Source organism: Danio rerio, chromosome 16 (genome assembly GCF_049306965.1).
Source record: "Danio rerio strain Tuebingen ecotype United States chromosome 16, GRCz12tu, whole genome shotgun sequence".
Lineage (NCBI taxonomy): Eukaryota > Metazoa > Chordata > Actinopteri > Cypriniformes > Danionidae > Danio > Danio rerio.
The window spans coordinates 58,092,501-58,110,000 of NC_133191.1; the positions used below are offsets into that span (position 1 = coordinate 58,092,501).

At 38.3% G+C, this 17,500-nt stretch overlaps 1 protein-coding gene across 1 annotated transcript in view; it reads right to left on the minus strand.

Moving 5' to 3' along the window:
* Positions 1-2,110: 2,110 nt before the first annotated feature.
* znrf2b (zinc and ring finger 2b) overlaps positions 2,111-17,500 on the minus strand; it is a 73,196-nt gene continuing 57,806 nt past the window's right edge. Inside the window, 3 exon segments of the mRNA NM_001076728.1 lie at positions 2,111-2,954; positions 9,322-9,406; positions 9,527-9,632. Of these exon segments, the coding sequence (NP_001070196.1) occupies positions 9,349-9,406; positions 9,527-9,632 (164 nt within the window). The 3' untranslated portion in view covers positions 2,111-2,954; positions 9,322-9,348.

Genomic DNA, 17,500 nt, shown 5'->3' on the forward strand with positions numbered 1-17,500 from the left:
TATGCATTTATATTCTTCTCCATGATGATTAATATAAGTGGAATACATTTGTTTCACTATTCAATCAGCATTAATTAAGAGCAGTATCAAAATACTTTCATCGTCTAAAAACACTTGTATAACTGTGTTTGATTGTCATGAAATCTCTATCGCTCTTCCCTGAAATGTGACCTGTGCATTCAGTTTGTGAGACTCGTGCATTTTCCACATGACAATAATGCATTTAAACCCTCAGAAATAAAGGTACGCGAGCTGTCACTGGTGTGGTACCTTCTCAAAGGGGACTCATTTGTACTTAAAGGGTCCATATTGGTACCTCAAAAGTATATATTAGTACCAAGAGATTTTAAGAGGAACACTTTTGTACTTTTTAACCTGTTAGCCAGCACTTAATTTTGGGGATTTACACCCACCTAACTTTAAATAAAGAGTTCCTGACTCCAGTAAGCTACAAACACAAATTAGGTATCATTGGAAAGAAGACACTTTGAGCTTTACTGTGGTAAAAGGTGAAGTTACATGTAAAAAATAAAAAAGATATACATCATGAAGTTATGAGGAAAAAAATTGTATTGAGTTTAATACTAGTTTTCCATATAGAAACACAGGAAAACATTAATGTGATGTCCTAGAAAAAATATGACTTATAACTCAAGTATTTCATAAGTTTATATTTTAAATTTGATGACGAATGCATGCAAAATGAGATTACTGTAAAAAGTTTTCTGAGGCTATATCGATGTCCTTCTCTCCCTCACCGTCAGAGGCACTTTCTCAAAAACGATCTTCCCGAGCTAAAACATTTACAGTTGCTGAATGATTTGGTCTACATTCACAGTTTATGTATCATTGGAAAGAAGACACTCTGGGCTTTATTATCCATCATCTAGAGTTTATAATGCTCAAAATTTAAAAAAGTTATGAATGCTTAAGTAATGTAAAAATATTGCACCGCAATAAACATTTGTTTCATAAACAAATATGTGTAATATGTTCTGGAGCAACACGGAAAAGTAATAGGTCTAAAGCCACATCTCCTGAGTATATGTTTTCAATTTGACACCAATATTATGCAAAATAAAAATTCTGAAATTATTTTTCTGAGACAATGTCTTGTGATTTTCTCCCTCTGCTTGTTTGTGAAGTCTGATGACCACACGTACTGAAGGTTTCACAGGCCATTATTTTTATATATACATACACACTTGCATATATATATATATATATATATATATATATATATATATATATATATATATATATATATATATATATATATATATATATATATATAAATCATACATACATACATACACATACACCCACCCACACCCACACCCACACCCACACACAACACACACACAAACACAAACACACACACAGGTGAAGTGAGAATTATTAGCCCCCCGAAATTATTAGACCGCTTGTTTATATTTTCCCCAATTTCTGTTTAACGGACAGCAGATTTTTTCACCACATTTTTAAACATAATTGTTTTAATAACTCATTTATAATAATGGATTTATTTTATCTTTGCCAAGATGACATTAAATAATATTCTTCAAGACACTTCTATGCAGCTTAAAGTGACATGTAAAGGCTTAACTAGGTTAATATGGTTAACTCGGCAGGTTAGGGTGATTAGTCAAGTTATTGTATAACGATGGTTTGTTCTGTAGACTATCCAAAACAAATATTGCTTAAAGGGGCTAATAATATTGACCTTAAAAAATGGTGTTTAAAAATTATAAACTGCTTTTATTAAAGGCTAAATAAAACAAATAAGACTTTCTCCAGAAGAAAAAAATATTATCAGACATACTGTGAACATTTCCTTGCTCTGTTAAACGTCATTTGGAAAATATTTAAAAAAATTAAAAAAATTTAAAGGGGGGCTAATAATTCTCACTTCAACTGTGTATATATATATATATATATATATATATATATATATATATATATATATATATATATATATATATATATATATAAAATGGCGTTTTAGCTTTTGCATATGCACGCACACACAATCTAATGATATCATCACGGTATTTGTTGTACTGCCTTTAATTAATGTTGATTTGAATAAAAATAACTGCATTGCATTATATTTCCCAGAAAAAAAAACACTTTATTTTCTTTATGCAAAATATCCTTTAGCACTTTTTCTTCTTCTGATTCTGACCTGGACGAGATGTGCTGAATTAAGGCCCAGAATAATCTCGACATGAAGGAAAAAATCTGAAATGTTGACTTGCATAAAAGCTGCAGAGATGAAGATCCAGCTATTGCTACCAGACTGGAGATCAACACTGTAAAACGCCATTAGTTGACTTTACTCAACAAAGACAGAGGAAACTCGCTGCCTTTAATTATTACGGTCACAAACTAAGTGTATAGTTATAAACGTTTAGAGTCAGTGGGTTTACTGACTATGTTTATTTTTAAAGTAGAATCATCGTGCAGCTTTTAAAGCAATGGCTTGACTCACAGCTTTAAAGTAAAGTAACTAATGGCTTTTTCCAGTGTGCGGGGCAAACACAGGCCGTGGCACGGAGCCGTCCTGAATCAGGAAACACATCCTTCATATCCAGACGTTTCCATCCAGCCCTTCTGCTGTCCCAAACGCAGCTTTTTCTGCCCGCCGCATCTGAAAATTAAGGCACTGAGAGACACGGTCCCATTTAGCAGAACAATCAACCCGTCGTCCAATCAGCAACGAGATGGGAGTCAGCTGACCTCAAGTCCGGCCAATCAGAGAGCAGAAAGCAGCCAGTATGATGACTGCCAGTTTCCCTGAATGAGTTTTGGCACACTAGGGTTAATATGGCGACTAGGAAGGGCCGAGTTCTCTTATCGGGACGTCCCGCTCGGTCACAGTGTCTATGAGGAGGAAGAGGATTCACATTACTGTCCCTTTAGCAGGACAGGAGGCGTCTCACCAGCGGGAGAGGCTGCAGACACAAAACAACACACACACACACACACTGTTAAATCTGACACTGACTATGCTTACATCAGTTGGACATCAGTGATCTAATTGTTTGCCTTATGTATTAATATGGTGTTTACATGAGTTTCATGTTATAACACAGTTTGATTAACACCATTAGTCAACAGTCGACTCTAGTTTCCTCCGGTGTTCAACAGCAGTTTGTGTTAGTCATGGCACTATATGTGATTTTGGCCATTTCGTTTTTAAAGGGTCATGACACCCCCCACTTTCGGTTAAAGTCTACTTATAATTTTTTCAAAAGATGCATGATTAATGGGCGGAGCTCCGCGAGCATCGGGCAGGAGTGGGCGTGGCCAGCAGGGGAGAACGTGAGCGAACGAAGCTAGCTCACAAAATGAGACAAACCGTGAGGAGACGCATGAGTTTATAGTTCACAAAGTTAAAATGCAAAGAAATGAACTGTAATTTAATGCCCTGCTACATTTGTTATTCGTAATTTCATATACACACAACCACAATTTATATCATTATAAAGATAAGTGTGTTCATGTAAACACTATAAATGAGGATTCTCCCTCAATCCCCGTATCCAGCAGACTCTCCTGACCTGTCTATTTTAACCATTAGCCCTGCTGGTAATCTGGAGGATTTAGGCGAACACGGCAGCACAGTGAACGAACTCCTGATAAAAGGCAGCGTCCGCCATTCTCTAATTCTCGTGCTGCTCTTGCGACAAAAATGCTTGCAGCACACACACAGCTTTGCTGTATGATCGGCCCTGACAAGATCACGGGGGAAAACATGCAACAAACCCCGTGGATCATGGAAACAAACGCATATGAGCCTTCATGAACAGCTAAATACTGTGTGCCCGTGCCGTGGGTCTGTGACGTGTCTCACAGCTCGGGCTTGACTCTGGCAGGTCTCATGAATAATTAAGCAGCCGCCTCTTCTCATAGGATAAGAAAACTCCGCTTTGAATAATAATGAGAAACCGACGCGTCATCATTGCACTTGCAGTTCTGCGCTACGTCGCCGATTTTGATCCACCCCAAAAATCATTTTAAACCCGGAAGCTAAAATTAGCTGACAAAAGCTCAAAATTATCCAGTTTCCCCCACAATTAAAGCTGACAGGTGCTAACATTGTCTTAACTGATGCTCAACACACACAAATCTGTTAATTTATAAAAAAAAGTTCTCCAGGGTGTCCTGAACCTTTAAGGGGAATGAGAGATGAGACTCTGGTTGATTTACAGCACGTTCTGCTCAAAACACAGCCAGAACTCATTTATAGTGTTTACATGAACACACTTATCTTTATAATGATATAAATTGTGGTTATGTGTATATGAAATTACGAATAACAAATGTAGCAGGGCATTAAATCACTGTTTATTTCTTTGCATTTTAACTTTGTAAACTATAAACTCATGCATCTCCTCACGGTTTGTGTCTCAGTTTGTGAGCTAACTGACAACAACAGTTGTTCGCTCCCTTTCTCCCCTGCTGGCCACGCCCACTCCTGCCCGATGCTCGCGGAGCTCCACGCCCATTAATCATGCATCTTTTGAAAAAATTCTGAAGTAGACTTTAACCGAAAGTGGGTGGTGTCATGACCCTTTAAGGCCCCGTTGACACTGTCAGGTCTTGATGTCCATTTCGGATTTGATGCCATTATCCAGTGGTGGTAAGAGTACTGAAATATCATACTCAAGTAAAAGTACCATTACTTGCCTAAATAAAATATCTGTTGTAATTTTTACTAAAAGTATGAGTAAAAAGTAGACTTATTTAAAGTACTCAAGAGTGAGTAGTGAGTATTGTCCTGGGAAAAGTTGATGCATTACCATGTAATTTGACCGTGTGTGTAAACATTCTGTAGTGCCTTAAGTTATTGTCCAGCAGACACACAACATCATAAGACGTTAATATTAGGTTAGATTTAGGTTGTGATGTCAGGTGACCAAAATTCAATGGCTAAGTGCAACGTTATTTTGATGTCCAATAATGACGTTGATATTTGGTTAAATTGACTAAAATCGTCGAGCCAACATCTTAAACCAACGTCATATTGATGTCAAATGATATTTACTCATCAGTTATGGCAACCAAAATCTAACGTCTAATAGACGTCATAGTGGTAACGTCCACACAACTTTAAGCTGTGACATCATTAGACGTTGATATTTGGTTGCTTTTAGGTTGGACATTGACGTTGGTCTGACGTGGAGTTCTGATGTCAACCCGATTTTCATTTCCAAACAAAATGCAGCGTCTCCATGACGTTATTGTACAACCTCAGTCTGATGTCATGTTGACGTCTTGTGCCTGCTGGGTGTTTAAGGCCATTTGGGTCATCATACAGTAAACATCCGTCATCTTCTCATCAGTGACATGCATCTAAACTGGGTCAATCCGTGTGAAGATTTTGGACATCTTCTTGGACACTTTAAATCAGGGGTCTCAAACTCGCGGCCCGTGGGCCATTTGCGGCCCTCAGTGCAATATTTTGTGGCCCGCGCCGACTGCTGTACACTGACAGAATCAGCGGAGCGGGGAGAGAGAGCGCTCCCCGCTCCGCTGATTCTATCCGTACACATCGGTCACTGGCATTCCCCGCCCGTCGTGTAAACAAAGGGGCGGGGATGCCGGTGACGTCACCACGCACCCCGCCCCTTTGTTAGACGCTGTGACGGGCGGGAAGTGTTGATTTATACTTCTGCGTCAAACACCGGCGTAGGCTACGGCGCTGACGCATAGCCCTTCGCCGTGGCCGTCGCCGTCACTGACGTGCACCTCTCAAAAATTGTAACTACACGTCGCAACGATGCGTAGCGCAAGCTCTGTGATTGGTCGGCTTGCTAGCGCCGACAAGTCTGGGCGGGACCGAGAGCCGCGAGAATGGCGCGAGCGATTGTTTACAAGTGTGGAGTCCCGTGAAGGAGCTCCGGATGGAAAGTTTTGTTCTGTGTTTACCTCATGGTTAAAGTTGTTGCACGTCCGCCGGTTCCTGCCTCAAAATGAGCGAGTTTGAGTCACTTGTACATCCAGGAAGTGTTCAGAATAGCAAAACAGAAGCGAAGAAACTCGACACAGAGGAACATTTACACCTCACTGCCCACTAGCGTTTCGGAAGTGTTAATGCAGACCAACAGAGACAGCGCGCAGAAGTATAAATGCACAGCTGCACGCGTTGCCTGCGCCGTGAGTTGCGCCGGTCACTTGACGCAGAAGTATAAACCAGGCAGGGAGGGAACTCGCGCCGGCCAGAACCAAGGTAAGCTGTTCCCGCCCCTGCCTGCCACTTAGATACCTATCTGCAGCCTGCCACCTACCTAGCTACAGCCTGTATCTTATATATATTATAGGTAGATACAGACTGGTACAGACTGATGTGACTGGAGTGGGGTGGGGGTGTTTTATTTATACATATATATACATATATAAGATTTGTGAGAAGAAGCGCTGTCAAGTCTCTGGCAGCAAGGAGTAGGCAAAAGATGCCATGTTCAGAAGAACTGTTCATAATCTTCACTCAATGTTCTATTAATGTTCAGGACACTTCATGTTCAGAAGAAATAATTAAAACTGTTAATAATGACATTTGAGGACTTTTTTTGTGTGAAATCCCTTATGCGGCCCAGCCTCACCCAGACTTTGCCTCCTGCGGCCCCCAGGTAAATTGAGTTTGAGACCCCTGCTTTAAATGCTTCCAAACAGTTTGCTGCATTTATAAAGGTAGCTCATTATGATGCGATTTACCTTCTATGTGTGATCTGATTAGGAATCACAGGACTGATTTTTGTTGTCTTTTTAACTTTTAGTTGGTCAGTGGTCTATTTCAGTTCCTCAAAATAGCAATGCACCAACACCTTAACACACCTCCTTTCTAGACCAGCACACTCATGAGTCCACAAAGTGGCACAAATGGATTTGCTATTTAAACAGCGGGGCGCAAAACATGAAAATGACTGTTGCGCTGCTCTGAAAATAGCAACCAATCACACCAAACACGTCTTGCACCCTATTGCGCCAGGGGTGTATGATAGGGCCCCATGTGTGCAAACAAATGATGGTGAATACAAATTGTCCAGCAACAAGCCACCTCTGACATTTCATTCACCAGCTTTTCATTATGCCTCGCGACAGACTCACTTCAAAGTCGAGGCACTTCATAACGTCCATTTCCGAGTTCTCAGCATAGTCACGGTTTCCCGCTCGCATCAAAAATGTGCTCTTGCCTGAAAGCTGCTCTCGTTTGTTTGCGTCCTGTTACAATATGCAGCCAAAAGTAACACAGAGCGGTAATAGAGTGGAGGAACTATGACGTCACCTTGTAGGCGAATCGGCTGCTAGCATAAAACTGGTTCCCTCGTGAAAACCCCTATAGGATTTTCCCATAGGTTTTTCGAAGATTGCACATAATAAGCTCTGTGTTCAAACACTGTTCATTACACTTATACGTTTTGTCCAGCCGGATAATCCTCACACGAAAATACAACATGGAGCACTTTTGGATCTTAAATGCAAACGCAAGAGTTAAAAAGCTAACATTAGGCTATAAACGGACTACAGCGCCCTCGGGGCGCTCGTCTGTGACGTCAGCCCCACCATGCTACAGACAACTTATCAAGCTTATTTTTAGAAATAATGTCCATGACAAAGAGTTAATCTCTCTGTTTATTATATTATAATCCACGCTATATATTATAAACAAATAAATACGCAAAAATACATAGACATATGTGCCTTTTGGATCATTTTTACGTGGGAAATACATCTGTTTTGCTTTGCGGTTGTTCTAAAAGTTTTAAAACTGCGTGTATAAATCTGCCTATATAGTATTTTCATCAGACATATTTAAATAAGTGTATCGCTCGCGCACACAGCCTGCTTACCTTAACAGATGACAGAAATGAGGCGTGAGGAGGAACAAGTCTATCAAATGGCTGCATCATGATGGACACAGAGCAACATTAAATATTCCTTTTATGTGACGATGTACAGCGAAAATCAGCTCATACAGTCACATCTGCTATACGTTTCATGGAGGAGTGTAAATATTGCAGTTATGAGTGAGTAAAATGTGTTCAGATGAATAAAAAAAGACGAAAAATCACTTGATCACGTTAAAATTACAGTTAATATGTCTGTATTTTTACACATTTATTCACACGTTTGCATTACTGAGGGCAGGAGAGAGGCAGGCTGCACTGGTGAGCAGTATCTTATAGTTTAATTTAAATAAATGATCAACAAATGAATCTGTCTCGACAGCCTTTACATGTAAAGACATTATCTTCACACAATCTGAATTCTTAATTAGAAAAACACAAAAAACTATAAAATACTGTTCATAAAAAATAGTTAAATAACAGACAAATCCAAATGCCCAACACAAGCAAGCTGCGCTCCAGACCAGATCAGCTCGATGACGTATAATGCCTCCGACACCGCCTGTAGACCCATTTAGCAACTTGATAGCAACCGTCTTTTTAAAGAAGCATGGCCGAATTAAAAATTCAAGAGTGTGCTGTAACTGATGTGTTTTATGTCATAGAACGAAACTTGAAAATATCTTGAGTTTGTGTTAGCCACGGACCTTATTTAAGCAATTTTACTGAAACCCCATTCATAAAACCCATTGACTTTGGGATGAGGGAACCGGAAGTGCTAAAATGCTAACTCGCTTCCGGGTTTTTGCATGCAAATTGACGTCATAGTTCCTCCACTCTATAGTTTGCTTTAGAGGCGAGGCTACATAAGGGTCGAGGTGGCCCACTCACACTGGAGGCTGGCCCACCCAGACAAAAACAAATTTATTAGGGAAAATCCTAAATAGAAGGCATGTAATTAATGCAGGGAGACATTAACTAATTTAAAATCTCATAAATTAATTCTAATTGTTTTAATATTTAAATATTAGTATTTATTTTTATATGTATTAATATTTATTATTAATAAATATATATATTTTATTTTTAAAAAATATAATAAATATATATTAATAAATATTTCTATTTATTAATATTTATTTATTTTTTACTCATTTTTATTATTTATTTTTATTTTACTTGTTTCTTTTATTCTTGTTTATGTAAAGCACTTTGAATTGCCACTGTGTATGAAATGTGCTATATAAATAAACTTGCCTTGCCTTGCCTAAATTAAACTTGTCTTCTTGTCGATTGAGGCACAACTGTTAATAAACCTGTGTGATGCACAAACCACTGAAGCACACCAAAAGCTGTGCCTTTACATGAGTTAGAGTACAGTGTAAAGTGTGCTAAGGAATATAAACACGAACACTAATATAAACACTATATGTGTATGTGTGTGTGTGCTTGTGTGTGTGTGTGTCACCTGTGCAAAAAAGGTGAGAGAGGCGCTTTAATCTGCAGGATGTTCAGGACACGATCGGTTCACTTCAAACCACTCGTCAATACAGCTGCAGAGAGAGCAGAGATGATGTCAGAGAACACACATAGACACACACACACAGACAGACACACACACACACACACACACACAGACAGACAGACAGACAGACGAGCATGAGGGTCTTTACCCTTTGTGATAAATGCAGAGGCAGGGCAGGCGTGCGATGGTGTCTCCCTGCAGCAGCTCCTCCAGACATATTGCACATTCTCCAGCATCCTTCGACAGCACGTCCTCTGAGGAACAGTGGAGAACAGCACACATCAGCGCGTCTCTATATACATGATGTTGATCATTTACATGATCACAGCTTTAAAAATGTTAAGTGACATATAACTAGGGGTGCAGCATATATAGCTTCAGCATCAATATTGCAACGTGTGAATCTACAATAGTCACATCACTGGATCTGCAATGCCAAACTAAGCATAAAATACAGCTCATAACACTATAATCCAACAGTGTGTGAAGATGTGTTTTTAAGACCTCTGACTTTACAATTTCAAGCTAATTTAAACCATTCGAATACAAGAAATTATGAAGTTTGCAGCTTTAACAAATATTAACTGTGTTTATTTATACAATAAAGACTATGCAGTGTTATTTTGCATGTAATTATCAAACTTTAGTGTATTTCAACACTCCAGCGAAAACCATTTATTTCATTTTTGTCTGTGTTCTGTTGTTTTTATCAGCACTTTGATTCATTTTATTATGTTTATTTTCTGTAATTTTCTATATTTTATGCAGATGCACTCGCCTACAATCATCCAATCACTGTTAAATCAAATTAATATGAATTAATTTGATGTTAAAAATCTAATTATTAGTCATCTTGAGAAATTATGCCCATATCTCAATATTTATTGCATTTTTTATTTTATTTTCAATACCATGTAGCCCTATGTATATATATCCACACGTGCATTTATAAAATTACAGCTTTAAAATTTGTTTACTGGGGCATCTGATACTTTTTAAACAGACATTTCTGTGCAAATAACTCATAAAATCGAAAATACTTTTAATTAAAAGCAACTACTTAAAACCATGTTTACAACCAAAGCATTTTTATAAGTGAGCAGAAGAGGGCGCTGAAGATCTGCATTTCCTTCAGCTTCTATGACTCATTCCTGCTGCTCACATACAGCACTGCACTATTACCCTATTCTATTCTATTCTATTCTATTCTATTCTATAGGAATCAGTATCAAATATTATGTTAAGTTAGAACATATCCTGTTTTAAATCTTTCATATATTGCTTTAACACAATCTTCATTATAAAAAGCACAATAGAAACAAAAAGGAATTGAATTGAATTAATTGGATGGAAGATAACTGCAAAGAGTGACTTGGACATCAATCATTTCAGAGCTGACAAAGGGTTAGCACAAACCTGTTTTCAATAACATTCAATTCAGCTTTATTTGTATAGTGCTTTTACAATGCACCCATTAATTAATTATGTTTATCATAATAGCAGACAAACGACCTGAGGTTTGTTTTTAATGAAAATAAAGGAGGCAAAAACAAAATTTGGTTTAATAAGTTTGGATGATAGCAGTCAGAGTGAACAGACACCAGCAGCCTTTCACACACTTCACCTGAGCACTTTACACAAACACTGTTGTGGGAGGAGCCTGTCATTCACTCCACTGAATATTCATTAAATGAACATGACCAGAATAAACAAGTTTTAGTAAAGTTCTATAAGTGAAGTTTAGGTTTTGCTACTTTTAGGACATTGATTCAGAATAAACACACCCTAACAACTACATAACAACCTGTCAACTCCACAACACCCTAACAACTGCGTAACAACCTGTAAACAGTGCACAACACACTAACAATCAGTCAACACTCCACAACACCCTAACAACCACATAACCTGCCAACTCCACAACACCCTAACAACCACGTAACAACTTGTCAACAACCAACAACACCCTAACAATCAGTCAACACTCCACAACACCCTAACAACCACATGGCAACGTCAACATTCCACAACCTGTTAACTCTTTACAACACTATAGCAAACACATAAAAACCTGTCAACAACCATACATCACTGTCAACCGCCAACAACACCCTAACAACTACGTAACAACCTATCAACTCCACAGCACCCTAACAACTGCGCAACAACCTGTCAACTCCACAGCACCCTAACAACTGCGCAACAACCTGTCAACTCCACAACACCCTATTAACTGCGTAACAACCCGTCAACAGTGCACAACACCCTAACAATTAGTCAACACTCCACAACACCCTTACAACCCCATAACAACCTGCCAACTCCACAACACCCTAACAATCATGTAACAACTTGTCAACAACCCACAACACCCTAACAATCAGTCAACACTCCACAACACCCTAACAACCACATGGCAACGTCAACGTTCCACAACCTGTTAACTCTCTACAACACTATAGCAAACACATAAACACCTTTCAACAACCATACATCACTGTCAACCGCTAACAACACCCTAACAACTACGTAACAACCTGTCAACTCCACAGGACCCTAACAACTGCATAACAACCTGTCAATAGTGCACAACACCCTAACAATTAGTCAACACTCCACAACACCCTAACAACCAAATAACAACCTGCCAACTCCACAACACCTTAACAATCACGTAACAACTTGTCAACAACCATAAAGCACCGTCAACCACCAACACTACCCTAACAACCACATTATAAGATGTCACCATCCCACAACACCCTAAAAACCACTCCCAACACCCTAACAACCACATTACAACCTGTCTACATCCCTACGACACTATATCAAACATATAACAACCTTTCACCAACCTCCAACACACTAACCACCACATAACAACCACATAAAAACCTGTTAACAGCCCACAACACCTTAACAACAACTCCCAACACCCTACCAACCAGATAACAACCTGTTAACATTGCACAACACCCTAACAACAACTCCCAACACCCTAACAACCGCATAATAACCTGTTTACATCCCCACAACACTATAACAAACACATAACAACCTTTCACCAGCCAACAACACACTAACCACCACATAACAATCTGTGTACAGCCCACAACACCCTAACAACAACTCCCAACACCCTAGCAACCACATAACAACCCGTTTACATCCCTACAACACTATAGCAAACACATAACAACCTTTCATCAGCCTACAACACACTAACCACCACATAACAACCAAATAATAACCTGTTAACATTGCACAACACCCTAACAACCACTTCCAACACCCTAGCAACCACATAATAAACCTGTTTACATCCCCACAATACTATAGCAAACATATAGCAACATCAACAGCCCAAAACACACAAATCACTACATAACAACCAGATAACAACCTGTTAACATTGCACAAGACCCTAACAACCACTCCCAACACCCTAGCAACCACATAACAACCTATTTACATCCTCACAACACTATAACAAACACATAACAACCTTTCACCAGCCTACAACACACTAAACACCACATAACAACCTATGTACAGCCCACAACACCCTAACAACAACTCCCAATACTCTAGCAACCACATAACAACCCGTTTACACCCCTACAACACTACAGCAAACACATAACAACCTTTCACCAGCCTTCAATACACTAACCACTACAAAACAACCACATAACAACCAGTTAACATTGCACAACACCCTAACAACAACTCCCAACACCCTAGCAACCACATAACAACCCGTTTACATCCCTACAACACTATATCAAACACATAACAAACTTTCACCAGCCTACAACACACTAACCACCACAAAACAACCGGTTAACATTGCACAACACCCTAACAACAACTCCCAACACCCTAGCAACCACATAACAACCCGTTTACAACCCTACAACACTACAGCAAACACATAACAACCTTTCACCAGCCTACAACACACTAACCACCACAAAACAACCACATAACAACCAGTTAACATTGCACAAGACCCTAACAACAACTCCCAACACCCTAGCAACCACATAACAACCCGTTTACACCCCTACAACACTATATCAAACACATAACAACCTTTCACCAGCCTACAACACACTAAACACCACAAAACAACCACATAACAACCAGTTAACATTGCACAAGACCCTAACAACAACTCCCAACACCCTAGCAACCACATAACAACCCGTTTACACCCCTACAACACTATATCAAACACATAACAAACACATAACATACTGTTAAAATTGCACAGCACCCTAACAACAACTCCCAACACCCTAACAACCTGACAACCACTCAACAAAATAAGCTCAAAAGTTACTTCAAGCACACATAAGCAGAAGATTGAACTGGTCCCCTGTGTGGTGGTGCTATCAATCACTGTAATTATAATGATCACAGGCCGAGCAGATGTTGAGAGTGTTTGATAAACTGGAGCGCACAGACGCTGTAATCCATCAGATGAACGCGAGATCTCTAATGGAGACACTGCTGTACATCTTTTTTTTTGTGTTCAGTGACTAACACGATCCTTAAACACCACAAACAAAAAGCATCAGCACACACACAGCTGGATGACTAGCTCAGAGCGAAGCAAATAAACTCCAGACGAACTCGACACGTTGTGCTTTAATGCTCAGCAGGTATTACTCCGGGCTATAACTGGAAATGATGATCATTGACAGGACTTAAAGAGGAATAAACATCACACACATTAAACAGACGTGATCCGCCACAAATCCCAACCAGATTAGAGCTGCAATATTAGATCTGTATATTATCAGGAGAATGAGGTTTAAACGTGTGCATTAATGTCTCGTTTATAAATGCAACATGTGCATTGTGGGAATCTGACATGCATCTAAACATCTCAAATGGCACCTTCAACATCTCTGCATCCCAGACACATATTATATATTATACATATTATCTCAAGAATTTTGCATAAAATGATTGCAGTGGGTCATTTTTACAGCTTTATACTCAAACTGAACGACTCTTTTGTGCCTGTTTTTATTTCTCATATTGTTCAGAGAAACACGGCAGATCATGCAACTAAAAATAAGTTCGTATTTTTATTTTCTTGTGCTTGAAACATTTTACATTTTTTTTAATGTAAACTTTTTATAAGAAGCATCTGCAACATTAAATGCAAGCATTGTATTTATTAGTATATTTACAGTGTAAAGTACATTTATAGCGTAATTAGCATATTTATCGTATTTTATAGTGAATATTTGGCACTTCATTTAGCACAAAAAGTAGGACAGTACTTGAAAATTGTATTTAAATATATATTTTACTGTACTCAAGTACACTTTTACATTTTTGATTTAATGATACAACCAAAAGAGTACCACTGAAAAGTTGATATTAAGGTGCAGTATGAAAGTTTGAGGGGTGAAGCAGTGGCGCAGAAGGTAGTTAGGGCTGGGTATCGTTTCAAAATTTTAGATACCGATACCCTAAATTCGATACCTGTTCCAAACGATACTTTTTTCAATACTTTTATTTTAAGAAATATATTTTAACAAGATTACATAACTCATAATCTCAGAGAAACTTTGGTTTTATTTTTTTCAGGATGTTTGTGATCAAGACCAATAAATAAAGGAACAAAAGCACAAAATGAACAAAGTGTAGTTCACACAATATATTAGTGCAAACCGTTTTAATAAAGTTCAAGCAGTTTTAAGTCGATCAATTTTAAGTATTTGTGACGCTTACTGCTGCGTAAACGTTTAGTTCACCCAAAAATTGAAATTCTGTCATTAATTATCTTCAAATGAAGATATTTTGGATTTAATCCAAGAGCTTTCTGATCCTCCCATAGATAAATCGTTGAATAAAGTTGTTTTTGTTTTCCTTGCACACAGGAGTATTCTCCCAGCTTCATATATCACATGGACTTATTTTGACTGTTTTTGGTTCCTTCAATGGGGATTGAAAAATGCACATCCAGTAAATCTAATCTTTCTCCACAGTAGAAAAAGGCAGCAAACATTTAACAATACAATTGTGTGGATCTTCTTGCAGTCAAACAATGCAAAAATGATTTTAAGTGTAGTAGTGTACGCATTACAGCCTCACATTTGACAAGCTATGAGCGAGTGGGCGTAACCGCCGTAAACTATTGATTTTCAATACAGCCCCGCTGCAGCCAATCACCAGCATTTAATCTGGGCACGTTAAGGATGCTGCAGGTTTGAAATGTAAACTTTTTATATAAAGCATTTGCAACATTAAATGCCAACATTGTATTAATTAGCATATTTACAGTGTATAGTATATTTATAGTGTAATTATTTGGCACTTTATTTAGCACAAAAAATAAGACAAGAAAATAAAGATAAAAAAAGAAAATAAAAATTGTATTTAAATATATTTTTAGTGTACTCAAGTACACTTTTACATTTTTGATTTAATGATACAACTAAAAGAATATAATTTAAAAGTTGATATTAGGGTGCAGTATGTAAGTTTGAGGAGCAAAGCAGTGGCGCAGTAGGAAGTGCTGTCACCTCACAGCAAGAAGGTCGCTGGTTCGAGCCTCAGCTCAGTTGGTGTTTCTGTGTGGAGTTTGCATATTCTCCCTGCGTTCGCGTGGGTTTCCTCAGGGTGCTCCGGTTTCCCCCACAGTCCAAACACATGCGGTACAGGTGAATTGGGTAGGCTAAATTGTCCATAGTGTACGAGTGTGTGTGTGTGTGTGAATGTGTGTGTGTATGTTTCCCAGAGATGGGTTGTGGCTGGAAGGGCATCCGCTGCATAAAAAAAAAAAAACTTGCTGGATAAGTTGGCGGTTCATTCCGCTGTGGCTACCCCAGATTATTAAAGGGACTAAGCCGACAAGAAAATGAATGAATGAATGCAAGTTTGACCCCCAGTGGTTGAACTAAGTATTGCACTCCTGGTTCAAAACACATGCAAGCGACCCCATACCTGTTATTTAAAATCAGACCTTTTGTCACTTATGCAACAACTCTACACAAGGTACTTATATACACATGTTCTGGGGATGTCCCCAAATTGCACTATTCTGGACCCAAGGTACGAGACTTTTTATCAGAACTAATGGAAACTCAGTTCCAATGCGACCCATTGCTTTTTCTTATGCTGGACAATTCATCCCTCTCCTTATCCATCAACCAAATAAGCACTCAGTTGTTCTGACTGCTGCAAAAAAAAAAAAACAATCCTGAAACTATGGCTAGATTTATCTGCTCCAACCGATCTATCCTGGAGGCTGTATCTACTGGACATTATTTGTCTGGAATACACCACAGCCAAAATAAATGGAGCCAGTAAAAAAAAAACTGTACAATTTTGGTCAAATATGAGAGAGACTGTATCCTTTATGTTTCAATCCTGATTTTGTACTTATTATTACAATAACACTGTTTTTATTTTATTTGACATATTTTGTATGGTGGATCTCGGGCTTTGCTCAAAATCAAAATGTTCAATAAAAAAAAGAATAAAAAAAAAACACATGCAAGCGCAGGTTGCCAGATTGAAGACACCAACAAGAGTGTGCCAAACTATCGAGCCTAAAGGCTGATTTAAGTCGTGTCCTAAATAAAAGCAACGGCAATAGAAGGAGTATTTTCCATATTAACCCTTTGACTGGCCCTCTACCAAATGGTTGACCGTGTTTTGACTGTTATAAATAATGGCTTACACAAACAGCATGTTAGTTTACAAAATAAATCAAAAATCAAACATCCTGTTGCACCACAACACTTGATTCTGATTATATTTTAAACTCTTAAAAAAGGTGATTTAGTATTTATTGTTTTTTTTTTTTATATTTTGGAAAATGATTTGGTCTTATACTTCATATTTTCAGATTTATTATAGTATATGTATTAAGCCCGGTACTTTCACCATAAACCGACATATTGACCATTTGGTAGAGGCTGTTATTTTAGAAATTATGGGATGTGTTAAAAAAGCATTGAGTGTGTTAACTAGCAACATTACGAGTTAAGAAATGCAATACAAACATTTTGTTCTTGGTGGGGGTAGTTAAAGAGTTTAAAGGAGTTTTGTCCAAACCAGCATCTGAAATTGATATATCAGAAACAGCTTTTCTTTC